This window comes from Hyaena hyaena, unplaced genomic scaffold (genome assembly GCF_003009895.1).
Source record: "Hyaena hyaena isolate Hyena2069 unplaced genomic scaffold, ASM300989v1 scaffold_270, whole genome shotgun sequence".
NCBI classification, from domain to species: Eukaryota; Metazoa; Chordata; class Mammalia; order Carnivora; family Hyaenidae; genus Hyaena; species Hyaena hyaena.
The window spans coordinates 1,401,994-1,426,989 of record NW_024080901.1 but is presented as its reverse complement, the minus strand read 5'-3'; the positions used below and the strand labels follow the sequence as shown (position 1 = coordinate 1,426,989).

General features: G+C 36.3%; 2 protein-coding genes across 2 annotated transcripts in view; both read right to left on the bottom strand.

The window, feature by feature from the left end:
* Window positions 1–2,408: 2,408 nt before the first annotated feature.
* Window positions 2,409–8,178, bottom strand: LOC120240920 (cytochrome c oxidase subunit 7A2, mitochondrial). Its single transcript, XM_039245796.1, has 4 exons — window positions 8,068–8,178; window positions 6,524–6,613; window positions 4,005–4,089; window positions 2,409–2,610 (listed from the first exon to the last, which is right to left on the bottom strand). Exons 1-4 carry the CDS (start codon window positions 8,083–8,085, stop codon window positions 2,552–2,554), a joined length of 252 nt encoding a protein of 83 aa, XP_039101727.1. The 5' UTR covers window positions 8,086–8,178; the 3' UTR covers window positions 2,409–2,551.
* A 10,025-nt stretch (window positions 8,179–18,203) lies between these two features.
* The window catches only part of TMEM30A (transmembrane protein 30A), a 36,380-nt gene continuing 29,587 nt past the window's right edge, over window positions 18,204–24,996 (bottom strand). The window contains exons 5-7 of the mRNA XM_039245787.1: window positions 24,503–24,646; window positions 23,669–23,875; window positions 18,204–20,913 (exon numbers count right to left, since the gene is read on the bottom strand). Coding sequence (XP_039101718.1) covers window positions 20,720–20,913; window positions 23,669–23,875; window positions 24,503–24,646 — 545 coding nt within the window. The 3' untranslated portion in view covers window positions 18,204–20,719. The remainder of the gene's footprint in view (window positions 20,914–23,668; window positions 23,876–24,502; window positions 24,647–24,996) is intronic.

The following is a 24,996-nucleotide window of genomic DNA, read 5'->3' as shown; positions in this document are numbered from 1 at the left end:
TACTGGTTTCTAGTCTTATCAACTATAATTCAAATTTGAACTCAAATTTAAAGGGATGAAAGTCTTGATGAAAAGGAGTACAGGGAACATAGGGAGCAGAGGGGAGAATGTCAAAGTTTCCAGCAGAATCTAGGGCACTTACCAGGGGTGTCAAAAATGAGTATGCATGGGGCACGTGGGGGGCTCAGTTGGTTGAGCGTCCAACTTCGGCTCAGGTCATGTTCTCACAGTTTGTGAGTTTCAGCCCCGCATTGGCCTCTCTGCTGTCAGCATGGAGCCCATTTTGGATCCTGTCTCCCTTTCTCTCTCTCTCAAAAATAAAGTTTTAAAAAATGAGTATGCATTCACCAAGCAGATCAATATGAGATGTGATGACAGTGCTTAGTTTTGATCTTGAATATGAAGACAGATGTTAAGTAGGTAGGTAGATTTTAAATTATAGCAATCAATGTGAAAGTGGACAACGGACCTAGAGACTGTACAGATTGCTCTTCCAAGAAGCTTGACTGTACAAGTGAAATGCAAGTCTGTAGGGTATTCATATTTGTAGGATATTCATATATACATTGCTATTAACAGTGTACTGAGGCTATCCCAGTCAACATTTAATCAAACACATAAGATAAAGTATATTGGAAAGACCATGAACTTTAAGAATCAGACAAAACTGGATTTGAAAACTTGTGCTGTCACTTATTTGTAGCTTTGTGTACACTGCATGCCTTCTCTGAGCTTGTTCCTTCATCTGTAAATAATTTAACTTCATATAGAACAGCTACAGACTACAAATTTAACAAAATATCACTTACATATATCTCGTATGGTATTTGTATTAATGGAATACCATCATCACGTAACTTCTATTTAGCAAAGGGTACTAATCTCAAATACTATCTGGTAAAGAATAAAAAGGAGACTGGAAATGAAGGTGGTTGCTTCCTGATGGCCACATTTGAACACTTCGAATGGACTTTTCTGTGGACTTCTGGTTAGGCCTTGAAATCTATCAGTAATTGTTAACAGCTCTCTTACTAAATTCTAAGTATAGCAGACATGTTTTCACTGGATTTTGCCCAGGAACCCCAATTCTGGGATCTTGCCCTTCGATCCCTCCCCATCTCCACCCCTGGTTACAATGCAGATTTTTAAAGTGAAGCACAAATACTTAAACTTAGCATTAATTTTTAAAATTCTTCAAGTATCTTAAGAATTCCAGTATTTCTCAAGTAATCTTAAACATTATCCCTTCTTGCCATGATAACATAGCCCAAACAGAACATGTTCACATGGAAACATGCTTTCACATCATGTCATAAAAGAATTTCAAATCACATTTATGGAAGTTAAATTCTCCTCTGTAAAGTGCTGACAGATGTAGCTTGTTTCAAAATATCAGTGGCTGCTTTTTAGCTCCAAAGCACCAAATTGGACCAGACTCCAGCCCAACTTCAGTTATTCCACTCCCTTCCAAAGCAGTGTTTCTCTGCTGCTATTAGTAATAAGATGCTGTCAGAAGTTGGCAAGATTCCTGTATTTAGTGGCAGGTTAGATAATGTGGCTACCAAGATCCTTTCAAACCTTTGAGGTTGAAGGCTGAGACATCTTTTAATAGGTACCTTTGGTGATGGATTTAAACTTTTAAGCTTCAATGTCTCCACATGAAGACTTAGATATTAGCTATTTCAGATTTGACTCATTTTTTCCAAATATACTTTTACTTTTATCCAGAACTGAAGTTTATTAAACCATTATTCATTGATTTCCTTAGATCGAATTGCACCTAGACTCTATAAACTTCATAGTGTTACAAACGTACACCTAGTAGAGATGACAAAGTATGACTCCTTAGGTCCCCCCAGAAGATGGCTTTTAGAAATGAATTAAGTATTTTAAGGGAAGTTACACTTTATGTTATGGATTAAAGTAACAGAATACAAGCCCATTGTTAGTGTGTAAGAACAAGTCATAAATTATTTTATAGCTTCTCTACTAAAGCCTAATTTTAAGCTGTGGAATAAATCCAATATTTGAACATATGCTAACATAGCTGAGAGAAAGCAAAAAAGAAACTTGAACCCCAGGAACCAAAAATGACCTGCTTCCACTAACCCCAGGTTCTAGCATATCCCAAGACACAGTACAGCAGGGAGTGAAGGATTCAAAGAAAAATGCTTTCAAGCGTCACATTCATTCACAGCTGAAAACCATCCACTGTATAATTCTGAACTGCTCTATTATATTAAATAATTTATTTATAAAAATAAAATTTCCCCAATATAACAATGGTATTTTATACCATGCTAATGACTAAAGAACCATTTTTTTGCTCCCTACCTAAGAGGGACAAGGCTGATCAAAAACAGAAATTATTGGTGTAATGTATTCTAAAGTGATAAAATAAGACAAAGCATGGTAAAGACTGCTTTATTGGAGGCAGTTAGTATAAGTCAATAAATATTGATCCCCGAAGAACTCAGTTATTTATCAATTATTGGTCCATAGAGAGCTGAATGAAACTGAACCAACTGCCTGTTGAGATGATAAACTGAAGTCAGTCTTGCTTCTTGGGAAATGAAGCCATAACTAGCTGATATATGGCATATGCTGTTCCTAAAAAAGAAAAGGAAACAAAAAAAGAACTTACAAGAAATTCTGATCTTTACAGGTATAGCAGACATAATACTCCAGCTAAAAGTTGTTAACAGAAAGGGAAGTTTGGTATTAAGACTACTTTTATGGGAACACAGAAAAGTATTTTGATAGGTGCTGGTAAAATTTGAAATAAATACATGTAGAATACGGTTAATCTAGTTTTAGTAGCACTTAACTTCAGAGGAAAGTGTTAGATACAATATGATAATCTATTTGTCAAATTGATAATAACATGCAAAAAATTTTCAAATAAGATTAAGAATATGTATCAAGGTTATTTCCGTACTAAACTAAGATTGCCTGAGAAATGCTAAGAATGATTCAAAAATAAAAAAAGAAGTCAAGATATACAAGCACTCCCTAAAGTATATTGTTAATATTAAACCAAGGAAGAACGACACATCATTTTTAAATGATCAAATTTGATGTAAGAATAGCTAATAACTGTTTACCAGAATATTTAGGAAATAGTCACACTGACCAAAAAGAACTTAGGAGTCTATCTTAAGACAGCCCAAATGTCACAATCTGATTGCTGTCTTCATCCATAAATGCCACTTCACTCTATTCAAACCAAGCCAAAGAAAGGACCTTGATATCAGCAGGGGGACTTCGTAACTAGGGTTCAAATTTCAGCTTTTCCACACAAAGGCAATATTAACTTGGGTAATTAACATAAAATTTCTTCATCTTTAAAATGAGGACACATTATAGACAATAAAAAGGTTACAGAAATCCATTTATGTGGCATTGCTAGCAATAAGATGAGCACACAGTAATCACTCAAATATTGTTTCCATTCCTCCCCCAGAGAGCAATCACTTAAATTCTTAACTTTGCTCTTAGCATACAAATTTGTAATATTCCATTGCTAATACTGAACAATGGACTTGCCCAATCCACAGAAAAAAATATCAAAGCACTTTGTGTACAATAAGTACTGTTTTTTCTATACAGGTTTTGTTTCTGTCATAAACATGTATGTTCAGAATTTAGATGTAAAGTGTGTTATTATGTACCGCAATAAAAATGTTTAAAAAGTCCCTGTTATAGGAGATGGTGTAGAGATGTTTTCGGTTCCTCCAAAGGCCTGTAAGAACACGGGTAGCACACTCTGAAAGCCACCTCTATCATAAATAGTCCAAACTTTACTGCTTTATTTTTTTAAGATATTAAAATGTTCTTATACAGTATGTATCAATCATTATCTTGAATCCTTACACGTAAAGCAATAAGATCTCAGATCTGGAGACAGTCTTCCTATGTTAAAATACTGACATAGTAAAAGGAATGAAGTTGTTAGTAATCCTTACTGTTACCTATTGGTAAGTCAAGCATTCCAAATAGCTTACCACCAACTGTAAGTATCATAGTGGCTCTATACAGGAGGGCATCAGCTACTCCACCCTTTAGATGCACTGGAATTCCATTATCCTCCTAGATTAAAAAAATAATACATGCATCATTGGTTTTCAACTAAGTTCAAAACACTAATCCATTCATATAAAATTAAGCACTTCTTAAGACCCTGGAATTAAAATATTGTAAATATAAAAATTAAAAGACTACAATTTTCCTGATTCTGTACCTATTACCACTAAAGTATTAAAATAAGAACTTCTAAAAGTCAACATTCTTTCTCTTACATTTAATGAGATCCAATAAAGATTTGCCTTCCAACAAATATATGTTAAAGCTGTGAAAATATACTGAGTTCATCAGCTGTATTATTAAAAAGATCAGTAATCCTCACACTTTATTTATTTTGAGAGAAAGAGAACAAGCGGGAAAGGAGCAGAGAGAGGGAGACATTCTCACACAGGATCTGTGCCATCAGGGCAGAGGTGGAGCTTGAACTCACAAACTGCAAGATCACGACCTGAGCCCAAGATCAAGAGAAGGACCCTCAACCAACTGAGCCACCTAGGTACCCCTCTCCTCACACTTTAGATTTAATCATAAGGTAGATTTGGTTCAATTTACAATTTCTCAACTTTCCAAGGGTGTGAAAGCCATATACCTTCAGGAGAAACTATACTTTAAATTCTGAAATTTCACCTTTTGCCAGGCTAGCGATATGCGGTATGATCCTCTCATGACGCTGGGCAGTGGCAGCCAGCCACAACTCCGTCAGCCACACGATGACCAAGTTAAACAACCAGTATACTTACCAGCATTTTGTACCCGTGGAACCATTCTGTTTTTCACTTTCAGCCCAGTATTCAAGAAATTACATGAGATATTCAACACTTTATTCTAAAATAGGCTCTGTGTTAGACGATTTTGCCTAGCTGTGAGCCAAAGTATGTGTTGTAAGCATATTTAAGGCAGGCTAGGATAAGCTATATTTGGTAGGTTAAGTGTAGTATATGAATCTTCAACTGAACATATTTTCAACTTATGATGGGTTACTGTTTTATGGCCTAACTGCACCATAAGTCAAGGAAGATCTGTATAGGATACGCTTAACCAGCTGAGCCACCCAGGCGCCCCACCATTATTTATTTTTTGAGACAGAGCATGAGTGGGGTAGGGGCAGAGAGAAAGAGGGAGACATAGAAGCAGGCTCCAGGCTCTGAGCTGTCAGTACAGAGCCTGATGTGGGGCTTGAACCCAGGAGCTGTGAGATCATGACCTGAGCCGAAGTCTGATGTTCAACCTACTGAGCCACCCAGGCGCCCCTGTAGGACCTGATTTTATACTGGGGTTATTAGTCTTTTGTTATATTTTAAAAATTTGCTCTCAATTTGTCACTTGTACTCGTAAGTGCAATTTTTGTCCTTTACAGCTTCTAGGCTTTGTAAAGACTTACTTAGAAAGACTTCCCCACCCCTAAGAGAAAAGAAATATTCTCCTATGGTGACTATAATAGTACTGAACTGTACACTCAAAATTTGCTAAGAAAGTAATCTTAAGTGTTCTCACTAAACAAACAAAAAGGTCAAGTATTTGAGGTAATGGATGTGTTAATTAACTTAATTATGGTAATTATTCACAGACACATTAAACATCACACTGTACACCTCTTTAAAAATAAAACCCATCAGGTATAACCTAACTATATATAATTTTTATTTGTCAATCGTACCTCACTAAAACTGGAAAAATATATTCTCTTCTAATGTTTTTTGACAGAAGCATTTATACCTGCAATTTACCTTTTATTTTTTTATTTTATTTTATCAAATTTTTTTAATGTTTTATTTATTTCTGAGAGAGAGAGACAGCATGAAGAGGGGAGGGTCAGAGGAAGAGGGAGATACAGAATCTGAAATAGGCTCCAGGCTCTGAGCTAGCTGTCAGCACAGAGCCCGACGCAGGGTTCGAACCCACAAACCGTGAGATCATGACCTGAGCCGAAGGTGGACGCTTAACCAACTGGTCAACCGACTGGTTGAGCCACCCAGGCGCCCGTGCAATTTACCTTTTAATATACAATATAAAGGGATAGAACTTTACTTCCTTTAAAATAGCCAATTTTTGTAATACCAATTTATTGTATCCTTTCCACACTGATATGAAATAGCACCTGTAACATATATTAAATTTCTACATATATTACTTGTTCTATTTCTGGGCCCTTTCTATGGTCTATTTGTCTATTCTTATGAAACTACCCAACAGAGTGCCAACCCAATGTAACTCCTACAAACAAAGTGTCTTTAACGTGCACCTTTCCCTCTCGTGTCTTCTGCTTCCCCCAAAGGCCTCCTGGATACAGTAAATGCCCAATTAACTACCAATAGACAGTTTATTATTTTGCTAATACAACAAGATGAGTAACTACCAAACATCTCCAGATTTACTTCCTATCTACTTTTGGTAATTATTATTATTACAAGTAACAATCTCCTATAAAATATTTCAGTACCTGAAATAGCTTTTGCTTCTCTGGAACTTTATTTTCAAACTGCCTGCGTGAAGCAGTACTTATGGTCCTCTGGGCAATCTGACGAAGAGCCTGAAATAAAAAAAAAAATCCATATATACTGATCAGATTTAGATCTTAAAGAAACTTTCAAAACCAACTATTTTCGATCTTTAGTATTTCAGAAGAGGGAAATTGACAGTTTAAAGATACCCGATTTGTCAATAACAGAGCCCTCAACCAGCAGTCAGGTTTTCCAATTTGTTGCCCATCCACTACTTTTTTTTTTCTTGAAGTTTATTTTGAGAGTGAGAGAGAGAGAGAGAGAGAAAGAATCCCAAGCAGATTCTGAGCTGCCAGTGCAGAGCCTGACGCAGGGCTCAATCTCACAATCTATCAACTGCGAGATCATGACCTGAGCAGTAATCAAGAGTCGGATGCTTATCCTAAGTGACTGAGCCACCCAGGCACCCCCATCCACTACTCTTTATATTAAAATCCTACAGTCTCCAAATACCACATTCAAGTAGTAATTCATGCAGATTCTGAGAGGAAAGAAAAATCATCTTTAGCTGACTTGAACTAGTAGCATTATATAATCCTTGAGTAAAACATATTGACATACAGATATTACAAGAATAAAGAATGGTTACAAAATAGACTAAAAGTTCAAATATTTTCATTTACAACTTTACCATATTATTAAAAGTCTACTATTCGATACCAAAATAGACTGACATGGTTCCTACTTAATTAAAATGCTGAACCCATTACATTTTTCCTAAAATAGGAACTAATGGGGTACAATTCTTTTCAAAAAGTGACTTGCATTATATATCCAGTTTAATTAATGAAACATATGCACTACATATTCCAAAACAGATGATATATTGAGAGCTAAGTAAAACCTTATTAAATAATTACAAAAGAGAACGGTCACTGTTACATTTTCCTTCTTTTTCGAAAATTTGGGAAAGTATTTCACAGGCTCAAAGCCGGTGGAGGGGTGAAGGACACTGCAGAACTGCCTGACTGAAGCAACACACTTCAGTCTGACTGCTCCTGAAGTCCCAACCAAAACTGAATGACTTGCTTTTTAAACCGCATTCTGATGCTCTCAAAGCATCAGAAACGTTGAAACCTAAGGCCTTTCAATGTACCGGTGGAACATCTTTCTATTGGAAGCTTCCGGGTATCAGAAACTTCCCAGTTCGATCTTGATTTTACTATCAAAATTACCGACTTCATCAATGACTTGTAGAGTTAGAGGTGACCACTGAAGAAACCAGGGCTGTCCAACCCACCGTCCCCTGTTCATCTTCCCAGCCTCCCCATTCCCTACAACTACCCCGCACAGCCGGGAACAAGAGGAACAGTTGGAAAGGAAAGTAACGTCAGACGAAAAGGACACGGACCAAGGTGACTTCAGAAGCCGCCTTCTCTCGCCCTCCTTCCCTCCCAGAAGAGGCTTTTCAGTCATGGTCCCTTAGCCTTCGCTCCCAGCCTTCCCGCCCCACATCAAGAATGCAAGCCGAGAAGCTCCTCACCAGCAGATTCCGCAGCATGTTGGCTCGGTTACTACCCACCAACCGCGACAACCGAACACCAGGAACGAAAACGGCAACAACGGAACCGGAACTACCTCTGGCCTCGCGCAAGCGTCAGGGAACTTAATACCTCGGGAGGGGGAGGGGCTTGAGCCTCTGACCATAGAGAGCCGAAGAAAAGTGAGAGCGGCCGTACGGCTGTGGCCGCTCTAGCCGACTGGCGGTTTCCGTGCCCTGATCTCGTTTCTAACCTGGCGGATGTCCTTCAGGCGGCTGGTCCCTGGAGCTAAGGCTGGGAGAAGTAACGTTTGAGACCAGAGAGGCGAGGAGTGACGCGTTATGCACTTTTTAAACAGCTTAGATAAAATTAACGTGAGTCCAGGCTACCATAGAAAATTAGTGTATTTTGAACGAGAAGGTGTTTTAAAAACTCTGAGCAAAATGAACCATTGTTTTGATGCTGAAGGAACACTGGTTGGTCTAACTGTAAGTTATGAAGCGGGATGCAACACAAAACAAAAAGGTTAACTCCTCTTACATGGATACAATCTTTTCTTCCGTAGAAGAAACTTTCTGAGGGCGTTATTGTTCCTTGTGCTGAGAATCTGCTGTAAAGATCTGCGTCGGGATACCAATTTTTATCTTCTTGTACCTTTGGATGCTGCAGAACTCCCCATGCAAGAAATGCTACCCGTGTCCCGACATTGTGAAAGCTGTTCGCTCGTTTCTTCGTGTCTGGTAAAATGCTGGAAAGAGGGGAAGATTTGTAATTGTGGGACAAGAAATGGGATGGCACATCTGGACGCTTAAGTCTTGCTGGCCCAGGGCACTTTCCATGATCGGAGGTTCTAGGCAGAGCAAATACTGGATAGACAGGCCGTCAGTGTATCTTGCTTCTAGCAGTCTTGCCTAAACAATGCCACATTACAAAGATCTTTAGCCTTTGTCCCCACCGTGTATAAATGTAAACATAAAAATACTTATCCTATACTAAAATAAATCTTTCCACCTTTTTTTTTTTACAAACTCTAATAATTATTCCATTATCATTTCAAATAGAAAGTGGATGATATATGGGTTCAGCATAGGTGAACTGTGTAGATAAAAATTAGTAACATCAAAATTACTATTCCTTCTAATATTTTGGGTTAGATCCACCGAATTACCTGTCCTCAGTCTTCCTCTCCAAGGTTTGTAAATACCCAATTCATCTCTTTCCCAGATAGGGACTGAAAGGTTCTGGCTTATTCCCCCTTCTGCATTACGCACTGTGACCAAATCCTTGAGGACAATTACTAGGCACCAACAGCTGGAGCATACAAATTTTTAAAAAGTGTACTGTTTGTAATCTGAACTTGTTAAAGTTCTATGTGCTCTCTTACATTTTCTCTATCTAGACAACTAGATTGTAAACCTCTCAAGAACAGATTATTTTAATTTTTTGCCAGTCCCCCAGTACTGCTTAAAGGGTTAAAGGTTAACCAGCAGATGAATTAATGATACATAATGGGTGACAGATCTATATATTGGATGTAGGACACATGGCTCTGTCCAAAAAGAACCAAAGATTCACATAAAATAGATTCTGAAGTAGATGCAGATCCTTATTTGTATGTCACATAGTACAATTTTTCCCTCTTTCCTAGATCATTCCATCAGCATATAAACATACTCCCGTATTAAAACAAACAAGGCTTAGATTTCAATTACCATACCATTTCTCTTAAAACAGATTTCTTGGGGCGCCTGGGTGGCTCAGTCAATTAAGCATCCAACTCTTGATTTTGGCTCAGGTCATGATCTCATGGTCTTGAGATCAAATCCCCTGTCAGCACAGAGCCTGCTTGGGATTCTCTCTTTTCACCTCTTTCTGCCCCGTCCTCTCAAAATAAACATTTAAAAAATAAAAACAAAACAGATTTCTTTACATTTCTCTTCTTCCCTTCCTCTCCTAATTTTTTAAATCCCATTTCAGGCAGGCTTTTACTGCTTTTCCTAGGATCCCCAATAGCTTCTACATCATTGAATAAAGTCGATCTCAATTTTCATTTTTACCATCTATCAGCAACTAAATTTAACATAATTGATCACTCCTTCACAATATGCTTTGTTGTTAATTTGGAAATAATCTATAAATGCCATACAGTATAATAGGCAACACATAGGTATAGTCATACACAGTCCTAAGGGGCTTCCTCCATCCACTACACTTGATAGTTCTCCATTTCAGCAGTGTTTTTTAGTCTCCTGAAACCTCATCCTCTCAACCTCTAAATTTCAGAGTACTACCTTTTTTTTTTTACATTCATCCCATTTGTGATTTCATCCACTGCCATGAAATACCATTTGTGTGCTGGCAACTCTCCAGCCTGACCTTTCCCTTTGACTCCAGACATCTCCACTTAGATGTCTAATGGGCACTGCAAACTTACCAAAACTGAATTCTACTTTCCATTCATTTATTTCCAAGGCTTCTCCTCTGAAATTTTCTTCATTTCAAGCACCAAACTTTAACTGTTTTCTATCATACCCTATAAACTAATCCATTAGAAAATTTCTGTTGAATACATACACCTTCAAAATATAATCTGAATCTGACCACTTATCATCTCCACTGCTACCATACTCCAGGCCAAGCCATCATCTTTTATTTGCATTACTGCAGAAGCCTGTTCAACTAGTTTTCCTACTTGTACTTTTATATTCAGTCGATTTTCCACACAACAATGATCCTTTTAAAGATTTAAGTTAGCTAATTTTCTTCACTGCTGTACTTACAGCATCTAGAATAGTAACTGGCAGATAGAAAATGCTCAGTAATTATTGGTTAAAGGAACAGTATGCTGGAGCACCTGGGTGACATAGTTAAGTGTCCAACTTCGGCTCAGGTTGTGATCTCACAGTTCATGAGTTCGAGCCCCACAGTCAGACTCTGCTGTTAGCTCGGAGCCTGGAGCCTATTTCAGATTCTGTGTCTCCCTCTTTCTTTGCCCTTCCCCTACTAGAACTGTTTCTCTCTCTAATTAGTTAATTAATTAAAGGAACAGTATGCTGCATAAAGAATGAACTTACTGAGAATAAAAATTCAAAACATCTTTGATACTCATTGTACTACTTTCAAACAGTATTTAGTCCCAGGATTCCTCACTCATTTTCTCCTTGCTCCTGTTCTATAAATTTTGATTATCCTGACAGAAAAATATACCTGAAATTTGCCTGAGTGCCTATCAAACTTTATTGGATCATCTCAAGAACACTTGAAATTTGTTACTACGTTTGTAAATTCATGCTCTGTAGCAAAAGAGTTCCTTTTTTTTTTTTTTTTTTTTTTTTTGGGAGAGAGGGAGAGAGAGCACACATGCACAATCAGGGTAGAGGCAGAAAGAGAGGGAAAGAAAGAACCTTAAGCAGGCCCCATGCCCAGTGCAGAGCCTAATGCTGAGCTTGATCTCAAGACTGAATCATGACCTGACCCTAAATCAAGAGTTGGATGCTTAACTGACTGAAGCACTCAGGCACTCCAGAAGAGTTATTTTGGAAAGTTTTCTTTCCAAAATATTAGTTCGAGTTTCTTTGTAAAATTAGAAATTATTAGATTGTTAGAAATGATTAGGAAGTATTTCCTTCAGAGGTTTTTGAACATTATAATAGAACTGGCAGTACTCCATTTAGATATATGGTAAATCTGTGGTAATGGTTAACTGAAGCCTGAGATAAGTTTGTGTGAAAATAATTCACAATTACTAATGTGAAGTTACCAAATGACACAGTTACTCCCTATTTCTCTTCCTTTAGAAAACAAACAAGATGGGATGCCTAGGTGGCTCAGTCGGTTGAGCATCCGACTTTGGCTGAGGTCATGATCTCACGGTTCGTGGATTTGAGCCCTGCGTCGGGCTCTGTGCTGACAGCCTGTCTTCAGATTCTGTGTCTCCCTTTTTCTCTGACCCTCCCCTGCTCATGCTGTCTCCGTCTCTCTCTCAAAAATAAATAAAACATTGGGGCGCCTGGGTGGCTCAGTGGGTTAAGCGACCGACTTCGGCTCAGGTCATGATCTCAACGGTTCGCAGGTTAGAGCCTTGCGTAGGACTCTGTGCTTAAAGCCAGCTCAGAGCTTGGAGCCTGTTTCGGATTCTGTGTCTCCCTTTCTCTCTGACACTCCCCTGCACACGCTATCTCTCTCTCTCTCTCTAGCTCAGAAATAAATAAAAAGCATTAAAAAAATTTTTTTAAATAAATAAAACATTAAAAAGATTAAAAAAAAAACACCAAGATTACAACTCTTACTTTGATCCTCCTGTAGCAACTATAAATTAAAAAAGGAAAGCCAGAATAGTGTTTTGTGTAAATGGGATGTGTGTTTTAAATCTGGAACCATGCTTAAACCACTTCCAGTTTTACAAAAGCAAATATAGCAGAATAGGTTCGTGTTAAGTTTAGTGTACAAAAACTACTAGTCAGATAAAAGACAGCACATCAATATATGTAATTCCTTATATTCTTTTATTACAGTTAGGAGTCAAGAAATACTTGGTTATCTCTTAATTGCTGTATTTATTATTAATAATTTCTCTAATTGCAAGCCTCACTCTTTTCATCATGAAAGTTAAGGGGTGGCTTTGGACTAATAATCTTTATCTCTGGTTCTAAAATCTTTTTGTATGAAAAAATAATGTATAAAATATATGAATGAGTTCACTCCTTGTTGAACAATAATTTATTGACTACTTAATATGAATCTAACACTTTGCAAAATGCTCAGGGGAAAATTTTTTAAATCCCTGACCCTTTGGACCATATAACCTAATTAGGAAGGTAATAAACACATAATAATAAACTATGATGTGGACATGAATGCAAGGTTTCTGACTTAAATGTTAAAGGTGGTTGACCATACCATCCACTATATCAAAAAATATAAGAGAAAACCAGGCTAGAATGGGATGGTTCCTGTTTGGGCCTTTTTAGACTTGAGAAACCCAAGGACAATCCAAGAAGAGATCCATACTGAACAATCGAGAGCTCAGAAGAGATGTCAAGGCACAAGAAAAGATAAAGAAACCACTGCAAAGATGGTACTAGAAGTGATTAGGAACTTAAGCTTGCTCAGGAAGTATATATAAAGTGAGAAAATGGCCTAGAACGTAATCTCAAAGAATTCCCAACATTTTACATGGTGAGCACAACCAAGGGATATATAGAGGAGACTAAGGACAGATAAGTAAGAAGAAAATCAGGAGTTAGTCACAAAGCCACATGCTAAGAATGAAGAGGGAAGGAAGGTGTCAAATTATCAAATGGAGCAAAAAGTTCAAGATAAGGGTGAGTTTACTTCCTGTGACAAAAAAAGAGTGGGAATTGTTCATTGTCATTTTTCTACACTTTCTGTTAAATGTTTGTCATCTATCACTTCCCTTATTCCTCAAAACAAAAATCTATCAAGAGGGTATTAAAACTCTCATTTTACTGACAGGAAATGGCAAATGATTTAGGAGATTAAATAACCTGAAGGTACAGTTTATATACATAAAAGCCAAGTCAGCCTGCTTCTAAACCCCATACTCTTAATTACTGTATCTTCTAGACACAGATGATAGTAAACAGAATACAGTGTGACTGTGAGATGAATCATTAGCTAAAGCTGAAGATGACAATAAAATATAAATTACTCTTTTATAAGCTTTGTTGTGAAAAGGAAAGACAACACATCCCATGGATTACTTTAGACCACCAATTCACCTGTAACTTAACATGTATTTTTAAAACTATTTTTTCTGTATTTCTGTTCCTTAAAACAAAGTGGCACACAAATCTTGACAGTGAAAGTGACATGGTGAGTTCAATCTTCTTCATTACCCTGGATGAAAAAGCTCGTCACACATAAACAGACAAGCTCCCATTAATACCACTTAACAGTACGTAACACGTTTATCTTTTAAGATTTTTAGAAGTGTTACAAAAGCACCAAAAGGTACTTCAAGGTGTTTTCTGATTTTAAAAAAGTGGATGGGCCCCAAGACTTTATTTCTTCACCCTTTCACTCCAGTAACATGAAAAGGGAATGGAAAAGGTAGGAGGTATCGATAGGCATCATTACCTTAGATGAATCTCAAAGGCATGCTTAATGCAAGTAGCCAGTTTCAAAAGGTTACATATGGTATAATTCCATTTATGACATTCTAGAAGAAAAACTCTGAGGAAAGAAGAGAGATAAGTGGTTGCCTAGAGGAAATGATGAGTGTAAAGGAGTACGGTAAGGGAGTTTGGGCGGGGGGGAGGTAGGGGTGATAGTATTGCTCTGTATCCAGCGATAGCTACATGAACCTATACATAAGTTAAAATGCACAGAACTACACAATACAAGAAAAAAAGTAAAGTTTACCTTATGACAATCTGTCTCTACCGAATTTTTTTTCAATGTTTATTTATTTTGGAGAGAGAGAGGGAGAGGGGGCAAGCTGGGGAGGAGCAGAGAGTGAGAGACAGAGGATCTGAAGCAGGCTCCACGCTGTCAGCACAGAGCCCAACATGGGGCTTGAATTCAGGTGAAATCATGACCTGAGCCAAAGTCAGATGCTTAAATGACTGAGCCACCCATGCACCCCCTATTTTATGACATCTAAAACAATTTTTTTTCATGTTTTAAAAATTTATTTACCTATTTTTGGAGAAAGATAAAGAGGGAGAATGAATGAGGGAGAGGCAGAGAGAGAGGGAGAGAGAGAGAACCCCAAACAGGCTCTATGCCATCAGCACTGAATCTGATTCTGGACTCAAATTCATAAACTGTGAGATCATGGCCTGAGCCAAAACCAAGAGTCAGATGCCTAACCAAATGAGGCACCTCTAAAACAAAAATTTTTTTAAGATATGAGTCAAAAAGGATAGAATTGATGATAGGGGGAAAATAAAACCCCAGAAAAGCACTTTCAGCAGATTTCTAGAAAACAGAAAGCAGATGGAATATGACTGAGCAGGACAGAGGAAGCTGTAATCTAAAGAGACTGTAAGGGGGACACCAGTGAGAAGCATGCTGTTTGGCCCACAGGCTCTGAGAAGCTCAGGCTTGGATGTAAAAGTTATAGCAACAAGGAATAGGCCTGAAAATGACTAGTTGAAAATTACATACATCAGAATGGTCAGATCCCAAGACATCTGCTCTCCCCCTCTCAGCCAAATACAATCTCTCACCCCCTTCACTGTCTCCCACAGCAGGAGAGAAGATAATTTTTATCTGTATAAAGTAATGGAAGACAACCAGTTAGAAAGGATATGCAGAGGGATAGGTATGGAGAAATACATATAAAGCAGAAAACAGAAGGTGAGGTGAAGGACAAGGCAGAAGCAGAGTTAAAGGCAGAAAAAACAAACCTTCCTTGGACCCCTTCTTTCTGAAGAGGACCAGCAAATTCCTTAGAGAAACTGAACAGTTCCAGTCAAAGAAAAGACCTCCAGCCAAATGACTGGCCCCCTAACAATCCTTCCCTGATGCAGTACTTCTCAACATTTGGTCCTCTTACAGTTGCTGACCTGCCAACTCTTTATTACTGGTCTAAGCTTTTTATAATGAATAGAAACAAATAATTCACTGAGTGGCATTTCTGAGTAGCACTGTGCTAGTGAAGCCTATCACTTGTCAAGCACAAACAGCGAGCTTTCAATTAGTCTCTTGGGGGCCATTCATATAAGATAGATGGTCAAGACTAACCAGAAATACAAAAAAGTCACTTATATGATCAAGAGTAAAGAAAAAAAAAAAACCCTAAAACCTAAAACAGCAACAACAAAAATCAATGCTAACAGAGTAGGAAAGAAAAGCATATATATCCTCAAAAAATTACTTAAAAAAATTTTTAACATTTATTCATTTTTTTCAGGGACAGGTAGAGGAAGAGCACGAGCAGGGGAGGGGCAGAGAGAGAGGGAGACACAGAATCTGAAGCAGGCTCCAGGCTCTAAGCGGTCAGCACAGAGCCTGAAGAAGGGCTCCAACTCACAAACAGCGAGATCATGACCTGAGCCAAAGTCAGACCCTTAACTGAATGAGCCACCCAGGTGCTCCCTCAGAAAAATATTTTATCTGTGAACTAAGATGAATATTTTTTAGAAACAGAATAGAAATAAAGGAAGTCTTAGAAATTAAAATACTTTTTAAGTATATAAAGCTTAGTAGAAGATAAGGCTGGAAGATTAAAATGAAGAAATTTTTTAGAGAGAACACAGACAATAGTGTATAAACAACTGGAGAAAAAGAGAAGAAAATTAAGCATCAGTCTAGGAGGTTTATTATCTGACTAGCATAGAAACAGAGTTCTCAAAACCAGCAATGAAACTTAGAAGAGGGTGGAGCAATGCCTTCAAAACTCCTAGGGGAGTGGTGCCTGGGTGGCTCAGTCAGTTAAGCATCTGACTTTGGCTCAGGTCATGATCTCTTACAGGTTCAAGCCCTGCATTGGGCTCTGTACTGACAGCTCAAAGCCTGAAGATGCTTTAGATTCTGTGTCTCCCTGCCTCTTGCCCACTCATGCTCTGTCTCTCTCTCAAAAATAAACATTAAAAAAAAAACTATTTTAAACTTAATATTGTATATGTAGTCAAACTAGCAATGAGATGTAAGAATCACAAAAAGACATTTTAGACACGTAAGGACTCAGAAAATTTGCCTCTCAGCTACTTTTTGAGCGCTTTGAGTGCTTTAGGTAGTGCTCCAGTAAACTAGAGAATAAACTAGAAAACAGATCTAACATAGAAAGGTGTCAAGATGAGGTCGTGGGATAATGGCTGTGTAACTGGTCAAGAAAACAACCAGTTCAAATTGGCATAGAAGGACAAATACAGAATAGATCTCCCTAGTAAAAATGGGGATCAGATTATCTGAAAACCTGGGGACAAAAACCTTTTAAAACTATTGATGAGAACATGGTGGAAAAGACAGAGTAACTGGAAAAAGTTTAAGCTAGGCTTCTAGAAATTATGTGTTAAAAATGAGGCAATTATTAACTCTAGGAAAAATAAAATGATATAAAATGTAATCTTGGTGCAATGCTTTGCTCTACAGTTATAACTCAATAATAGCTACCGTGTTTCCTAAATAGGATATAGCTGCAATAATGGAAGAAGGGAAGACAGGTATGTTAAAAAGCTTTAATCAGCAGGTAACATTATCAAGAAGATACTAAGGATGACTAAAACCATTAAATCAAGCAATAGCAGACTAGGCATATCGTTTAGATACAGTAAAACAAATACCAAAAGAAAACATCTGGACTCAAAGTGATTTTCTCTGAAAGTTAAAGAAAGTTGGGACAGGGACTATAGGTTTTCATCGTAAGGCCTGTTGATTTTTGTTAACTATATATACACATTATTTTGATAAAATGTAAATTTATATATTTACAAATCTATAAAATCAAATAAGGTCACCATGGTCGATTTGATTTTAGACATGATATTTATTTTGAAATTTCAAATGACATTAGGGGAAATCAGATTTTTATGTTTACTGAATGGAGCATGGGCTATAAAAAAAGCTCTAAAATACTTGACTAGATCATCCAAACTCTACAACAAACATTTATGCATCAAAACTCTTCTTGAAACAGCACTTCATTATTCCCTCCATCCTCCCTTCCAAAAAAACCCATGTTTATAAAGAAGAAAACTTTTCATCTTAACCAACAAAGGGCAATACAATAATTCTAAGACATTGTTTCCATGAAGATAGAAGGTGAGCATTCATTAACCTCCCAGTCAGCTGTTCCTCTTTCCTGGTCTGTCTTTTCATTTCCTGTATACCCCGCCCTCTTCATTATTTCATCATCCTTGCTTCTCTACCACTTCTTCCTTTTCTATTTACTAGACATTTCCTTGATCTAATACCAAATTTAGCCCATCTACCTATAACTCAGGTGACAATATGACCACTTCCTGGTAAGAACAGATGTTTCTCAGTAATAAAGACAAATCTTACAGTTAATGCTGTCAAAGTGATTAATATATATCCATAATGGCAATCAAATCTAGACATGGAAATGTTAAAATTTGGGCCTTATTGACCTTGGGCTGAAATTTAGTGCTAAACATTAACAACAACACTGGGCATTATTATTTTAGCAAGACACTTGAACACAGCAAAATTAATTTTGTTCATTTTTATTAACACAGAACATACTAACAGAATATTACCTTTAAATATAATCAAGGTTACAAACAAACTGATACTAACCAATAAACAAAAAAATATTCACTTGACTCTCCTCTTGGTTGAATAATTCTCCATTAGGTAGTATAGTTATTTTTACCAATTTATTTTTAACTGCCTTATGATTTCAATGAAACTTCTTAGCTTTTACATATTGAATAATTCCTTCAATTGGGAAATTTCATATACCAAAATACTTCCTGTAAATCAAAGCATTCTTCAATGCCTTCTATTTAGCCTAAATGCAATAAAATGTAATATGATTCTCTAAAAGTTGAATATGACATCAATATTTCCAAAAGATGAGCATAAAGCCCATAAAAAAGAAATGTTTTTCCTTCCCACCAGGCTTCGCAGAGGCCATATGAATGTTCCACATTCTTCATAATTAGTAACAGGAATCCCTTAGTGCTCAAATGGCAGGAGACAGAAATGAAATGAGGCCATCAATGAACTTGTAAATAGATAAAACTCCAAATATATTTTAAGATTCTGTCTTCACCCCAGATGAGAAAGTGTTGGAAGGGGCTTCAACTTTTCTTTAGCGGCACCTTTGGTCCCCTAATTAGAAAGAGAGATGCAGGATGGCAGTCCTCCTTGAACAACGCAAACTCAATCTGGGAAGACTGGCAAAAACCTTCTCCCCCAGTTATGTGTCCCAGAAAATAAACTGCCATGTGCAAGAGGTTCTGTGGTCAGAATAAATAACAATATTCTGAAGGGCTGACAAGACAAAAAATATTTTGAGACAGACAATACCCTATGCACTCAGAAATTTCAGGAAAATCATACAGTAAGTACCTCATGCAAGTAATATTCTACCAGTTAAGTCATTATGAACTACAAGTTCTTTTAACTGAATTTCATGTTATACAAAACTTAAGAAGTGTGGCACATTTCTATTAACCATTACATTATTTTTTGTTTTTTTTTAAAAAAACATATATTAATCAAAATTGATACATTACCCAGACCTTTTGATTTAAAATATAACTGAACAAAACCATCACAAACTCTGAATAAACAACCTTCTATACAAATATAGGAGTTAATTTAGTTTACAAAAAAAAGCCATTTCAATGCAATTAAGCCACCTCTGATTAAGACATACATTTTCATGCATGTTGAAAAAATAAGTTTACATTCAAGAGTAAGTTCCATAGCAAACAAATTACAGCATTTATTCAGTAAGGAATATTAAAATAATTTCAGTTAATAGAAAATAAAATAACTTCAACCATATATATTATAATTTCTCTGGTGCATACTGCAAAATCTCCAGAATTTAATTAGGAAATTTAAAGAATTTATTTTTTAAGTATGTCTTAGAATAAACCAACCAAAATAATTGGTACCTTAACTAAAGAGAATGTGCATACGCCTCCATATTTGACCTATATGTAAAAACTGAATGAAATACAGAAATTACTGTTTTCTAAATTTTCTGCAATAGAATATTAGTACTTAGATCAAAACTTACCTGCAAAATAAAAACAGCTTGAGGTATTTCCAATGCTGAAGCACATTTCTGAATGTTAAATACCACAAGAATGAAAACAGTCTCTTTAAACATTTACTTCTGGTTTATAGTTGAGGCAGAAGTTGAAGGTCTGCCAAGAAGTTTTCCCATCTCACCTATATTCTCACCTATATTCTCTCACCTATTATCCCCTATGAAGTATAAGCTTCAAAGGAAATGATCACATGTAAAAACTTATCAACTGAGTTGGGGTTCCTGACTATAACATCTTAATCAAATGGGAAAAGAAATTTTAAATTCTCCCACACGAGACCCACCTGACCTCTTGAGACAGGACCATTAATTCCCACGCTAGACAAGGTAAGCATGTCCTCTGAAATCAAAGCTATATTTGACAAAGAGCTGTACTGGATAAATGGAATACATGAACCACCTCAACAAAGATGGTACTTTAATCCTTTACACACGACACATGAAAATGAGGAAGTGTTTTATTTAGATTTAGCCTTAGATCTTTTTGTAACTCTGAATCCTGCAAGGTTAGCAAGTCATTATATTCATACATCTTGTAATCCCTTTCTTCACACAACAGGCACACATATACAGCATCACATATCAATATAATATTATCAACACAGCATAAACATTTAAGCACTAGATGCATTTCACATAAAAGAGGCTCTATGCATCACATGGCCTGACCCAACAAAAAGCAAACATTAATTAGAATGCCATTTCAGCAGTTACAGTGTTGATATGATCCATATAGTTAATTTGTTTCATACCCGTCATATAGTTCCATAAGACATCCATAAAGAAGAGGCAAAGGACAAAAACTGTTTTTTTAAAAAAAGAAAAATTATGTGCCAACTTCAAAAATGACATACTAACCAGACATCAGCATTCGAAAGCTAGGTTGAATAGGACTGGCCTTGATGCACATGCAGTAAATCTGTTTTCAGAATATAAAATTAAATGGTAATGTCAGCAGTATTACTACTGTTTCTATATTTATGATTAATTACTAGCAGTACAACTCCTAGAAGGAAGGAGATGGATCCAATAGTGATGTAGGCAATCCCCAAAAATGGATTTTTTCCTCCCATCCATGAAATAGTGCTCAAGATCATCCGTTTTCGTCCATCAAAAGAATGTACAGGGTAATCTGAAGAATGTATAGGAAGACTTTTCCATGGCTAGTTAGTTGATTTTTAAAACACAACTTAAAAATTTGGCATTTAATTGCTTGTAATTCACTGCTATAATTCTATGATACACAGGCACCTTACTCACATTTTCTGAACGACAAAAAATTATATGACTATTACTGTGAAGTACTGATTTAGCAAGTTAAACATTAGTGGTGAAAACCAATACAGTTTACAAGCAAAAACAACCTAATTTAAGGGCTACATAACTCCTCAGGTAGTTTTATTCTCATTACACAGAAGGGGCCAAAGGCCACAAAGAAATGTAATGTGAAAAAAACATTTCAGATGAACAGCAATAAAACCAATAAAGGAAGAGAAGACTGACAGCCAGAAGAAAAAGGAAGAATGAAGAGACTGGAGGACTCTGAGCTCAAAGAGCATGTGTAATAAGAGAGTAATTATGAGAATACAAGAGGACACTAAGCACAAGGTCAATGAGTATGATATTGAAGTTTTAACTTGTTGATTTGGAGCAATGACAAACTCATGGTGTGACACAGAGTTGATGGCTGAAACAGAGTAGAAATGAAGGGTGAACTGTTAAAGATATTTAAGAAATGGGACACCAGTATATTGGATGAGCTATCTACCCGGACCAATTCTAAGATTTTGGCAAGAATTAGAACAGAGAAGACAGAACTAAATCCCTATGTGAAAGGTTTACAACCTTTTCAAAAACATCTTTTGAATCAAGTTTAGGCCCCATTTGTTTCTCTCTGCAATTTTTCATCCCCACAGATGGACCCTATTATTCCAAATGGCAGACTCTGCCAGTTTCTTAAATCAACCCTAACCTGAAGCAGGAATGATTATAAGGGGCGCCTGGGTGGCTCAGTCGGTTGAGTGTCTGACTTCGGCTCAGGTCATGATCTCACGGTTCGTGGGTTCGAGCCCCACATCAGGCTCTGTACTGGCAGCTCAGAGCCTGGAGCGTGCTGTGGATTCTGTGTCTCCTTCTCTCTGTCCCCCCCTCACTCACTCTCTGTCTCTCTCTCTCAGAATAAGATAAAGACATTAAAAAAAATTTTTTTAAAAAAGGAATGATTATAATAAGAGTTCTACCTAATACAACAGTCTGGGAGACAAAGAATCAAATCATCCATGCTAACCTCTCTGTATCCCAACTCCCAAAAATGGGCTACTGTCTTAATTCTAGTATCTAGTTCCCACTTTATACCTAATTTTTATAATTACCCTTGATGCTTTGCAGACCCAAATTCCTGTCTTATCAGTCTTTGAGAGCCTACATTCTTTGAGTTCTCTTCTCAATGCCTTGGATGCAAATAGTCTGTTAACTAAGACAAAGTATTAAGTATTCCAAAGACTTCCCTAAATTACGCTCTAGGCTACCAGCTGGCATATGCCCATACTCCTTATTAGATCTTCTGGATGCTAACTGTGACAGAGCTGCCTTCTACTTTGGCACTGGCCTCAGGATAATGTTCTATTAGCACCTCAACTGGGTCTCTCTGTCCAGAATTGCTTCAATGTGGGTCTCGTTTCCAAAACTTGGCTACTTTTAGTCTGTCACTATCAGGTCATATTCAGTTACATACTTAGTTGCAAAATTAAGAGGCTAAGGATCCAAGAAGACATTTCTTTTAAAATGAGGTCTATTAACTTAAGCATTCACTAATACATTATAAAACTAAAACTATATACTTGTGGCTAATTTGGATTATGAAAATTAAAAAATGCAAAGCATTAGGCAACATTCAAATGCTAATATTTGAGAAATTTTTCATTCATGATATATGTAAGCAATGGGCTACAGAAGGACTTTGTTTAGAATAAAGGGTAGTGTCCAATTATTTTCAATTAGGAAGACTCTGTATCCATGCCAATATGGCTTGGTCTGACTACCCGAGTGAACTATCTAGGGATGCAGTCTGTAGTAGTGACTGATGGCAAAGTCATGGCCTTTGGAGTCAATAGCCTGATTATGAATCCCAACTCTTCTACTTATTATCTGCATAACCTTGGGTAAGTTATTTAAATGCTCTGTGTTCCTGTATACTTGGCTACAACATGGAAATGATGATACCCATCTCATAATGCTTCAATAAAATAAAATAATACATGGACAGTACTTGGTACAATGTTGACATATAATCAGAAGGAAATAAATGATATTTAACAGCACTGAAAACTACACCTGAATTATTAATGTGAAATAATACGGCTAATGATAAAAATGTTTTGGTACTATAAACATAATAGTTATACAAATAATTACATTGATATGAAGTAAAGTACGCTGATTTTTAATATCTAAGGAATATATAAAAGTATATATAGATACATATATCTAAATAAGTTAAATGCGAATTTAGCATCAACTTTGTTCACTGGCCTTTGCATTAAGCTCAATTACAATTTCCATTGTAGAAATATCTAGCTTATTAAAAATCTAGCACCAGCATCTTAAATAATTTTATCAAATAATATTTATCAAAATAAAAAATATCAAATTTTTATCAAAAAAAATTGAATATCAAGTACAATTCTAGTACAAAGTTTATAAAAATTTAAGACATCTGGAAGATATAAGTGAAAAGTTACTCTTCTCATGTATATACACACATACTCTTATAAAAATGAGATCAAAACTAAAACACAGAATAGCATGTCACATAACTGAGATAAGACTGCACTATACTCTTTTCAAATTCTATGAATCTATGCACACACATGGCCAAAAAAGGATACTGTATGTGATATTCAAATAGTATCGTCCAGCTGGCAATGTTGGATGTAAATCACTTTTCCGCTCTATTAGACGATATAACTTACGAAAAGTAGGTAATGCTGCAGTTCTCATCCAAACAATAAAATCCTCATTTATGAACCCATTATTATCTGGTTCAGAATCCAGCATGTACACTGGTTTAACCCAGTTTACTGGCTTTGTCGTATCTTAAAAAAAGAGGGAAGGGGGAGGGGACAAAATATTCCATTCCATTAGGAGTTCCACTGAAAATTTACACTCAAATAAAACAAAGATACACAATACATAATCTGAGTATTTTTCCTATTTTCAAAGGCATAAATATATTCATATTCTAAGGAAGTCTTGAAATCTAGAAACAAACCAATTCCTCATGTAACAACAAGTAATTACAAAGATTTGATGGCCATTAAGGAAATACTAAAAGTACACTATGGGGTACATATCAAAAATCAGATGGTTAATGCAAAGATACAATGGTAAAAAAACACTGCAAAATTTAGGAGGCACAGAATCAAAACTAAATTTATAATCATAATAAAAAAATTGAGTCTTGTTTAAAAGAAACTTGCCTACAATTTTAAAAGACAAGTGCTGAAATGCTTACAAGAAAATGCCAGAAAAATTCAAGATTAAAAGTACATGTACATTACATTAGAACATACTACATATTTTACCTAACTTGGTATGAAGAAAAGTTGCTGTTTTTTAAAAAAGCATAAAAGTTTTTAAGAGTCTAAGAAGAGATAATTTTAGGTACTTCATTAAAACTCCTTGCTTATATCATATTTTAAAGAAATATTTGTAAATTTTACCTTTAAATCGTTCTTCTAGACTGTCTCCTCCAGGGGGGTTTCTGAATTTCACATTTTTATCTGTCCACCAAGCAATACCTTTCTTTTTCAAAGGAATAGGTGTAGGATGAGATTCATTGCCAACTAGAAACAATTCTAATGTATCTAAACACACAAAAAAGAAGAAATTGCTGAGTATCTATTGAAAATTCATAGCATCTCTTATTCTCTATGAGAAATTAGGATCTGATATCTGGTCCCAAAAGGGGTTTTAACAGGTAGGCAGGCATATGACATACATTTGCTCTTAAGTTATCTATGGTAATTTTATAATCTTAGATGGATTTCTCTTCCCTCAGTATAGTTGTAAGTCACTTCTCCTATATGGCTCGCTGGCATAAGATAAGGTGAAATGTTTTAATATTAACCCAAATAAAATAATTTGCAGGGTAAATTTGCTTCTCCTCCTTTCCTCTAAAAAATGCACTCCTAAATAGTTTCTGGTTTATCCATTT

Excerpts from the sequence above, each read along its gene's own strand:
- LOC120240920 (XM_039245796.1), bottom strand. Across the intron at positions 4,090-6,523 it reads AGAAGCAAAAGCTATTTCAG|GAGGATAATGGAATTCCAGT; the intron begins GTACTGAAATAT and ends TTTTTAATCTAG. Across the intron at positions 2,611-4,004 it reads TATGATACTTACAGTTGGTG|GAACAGCATATGCCATATAT; the intron begins GTAAGCTATTTG and ends TTTCTTTTTTAG.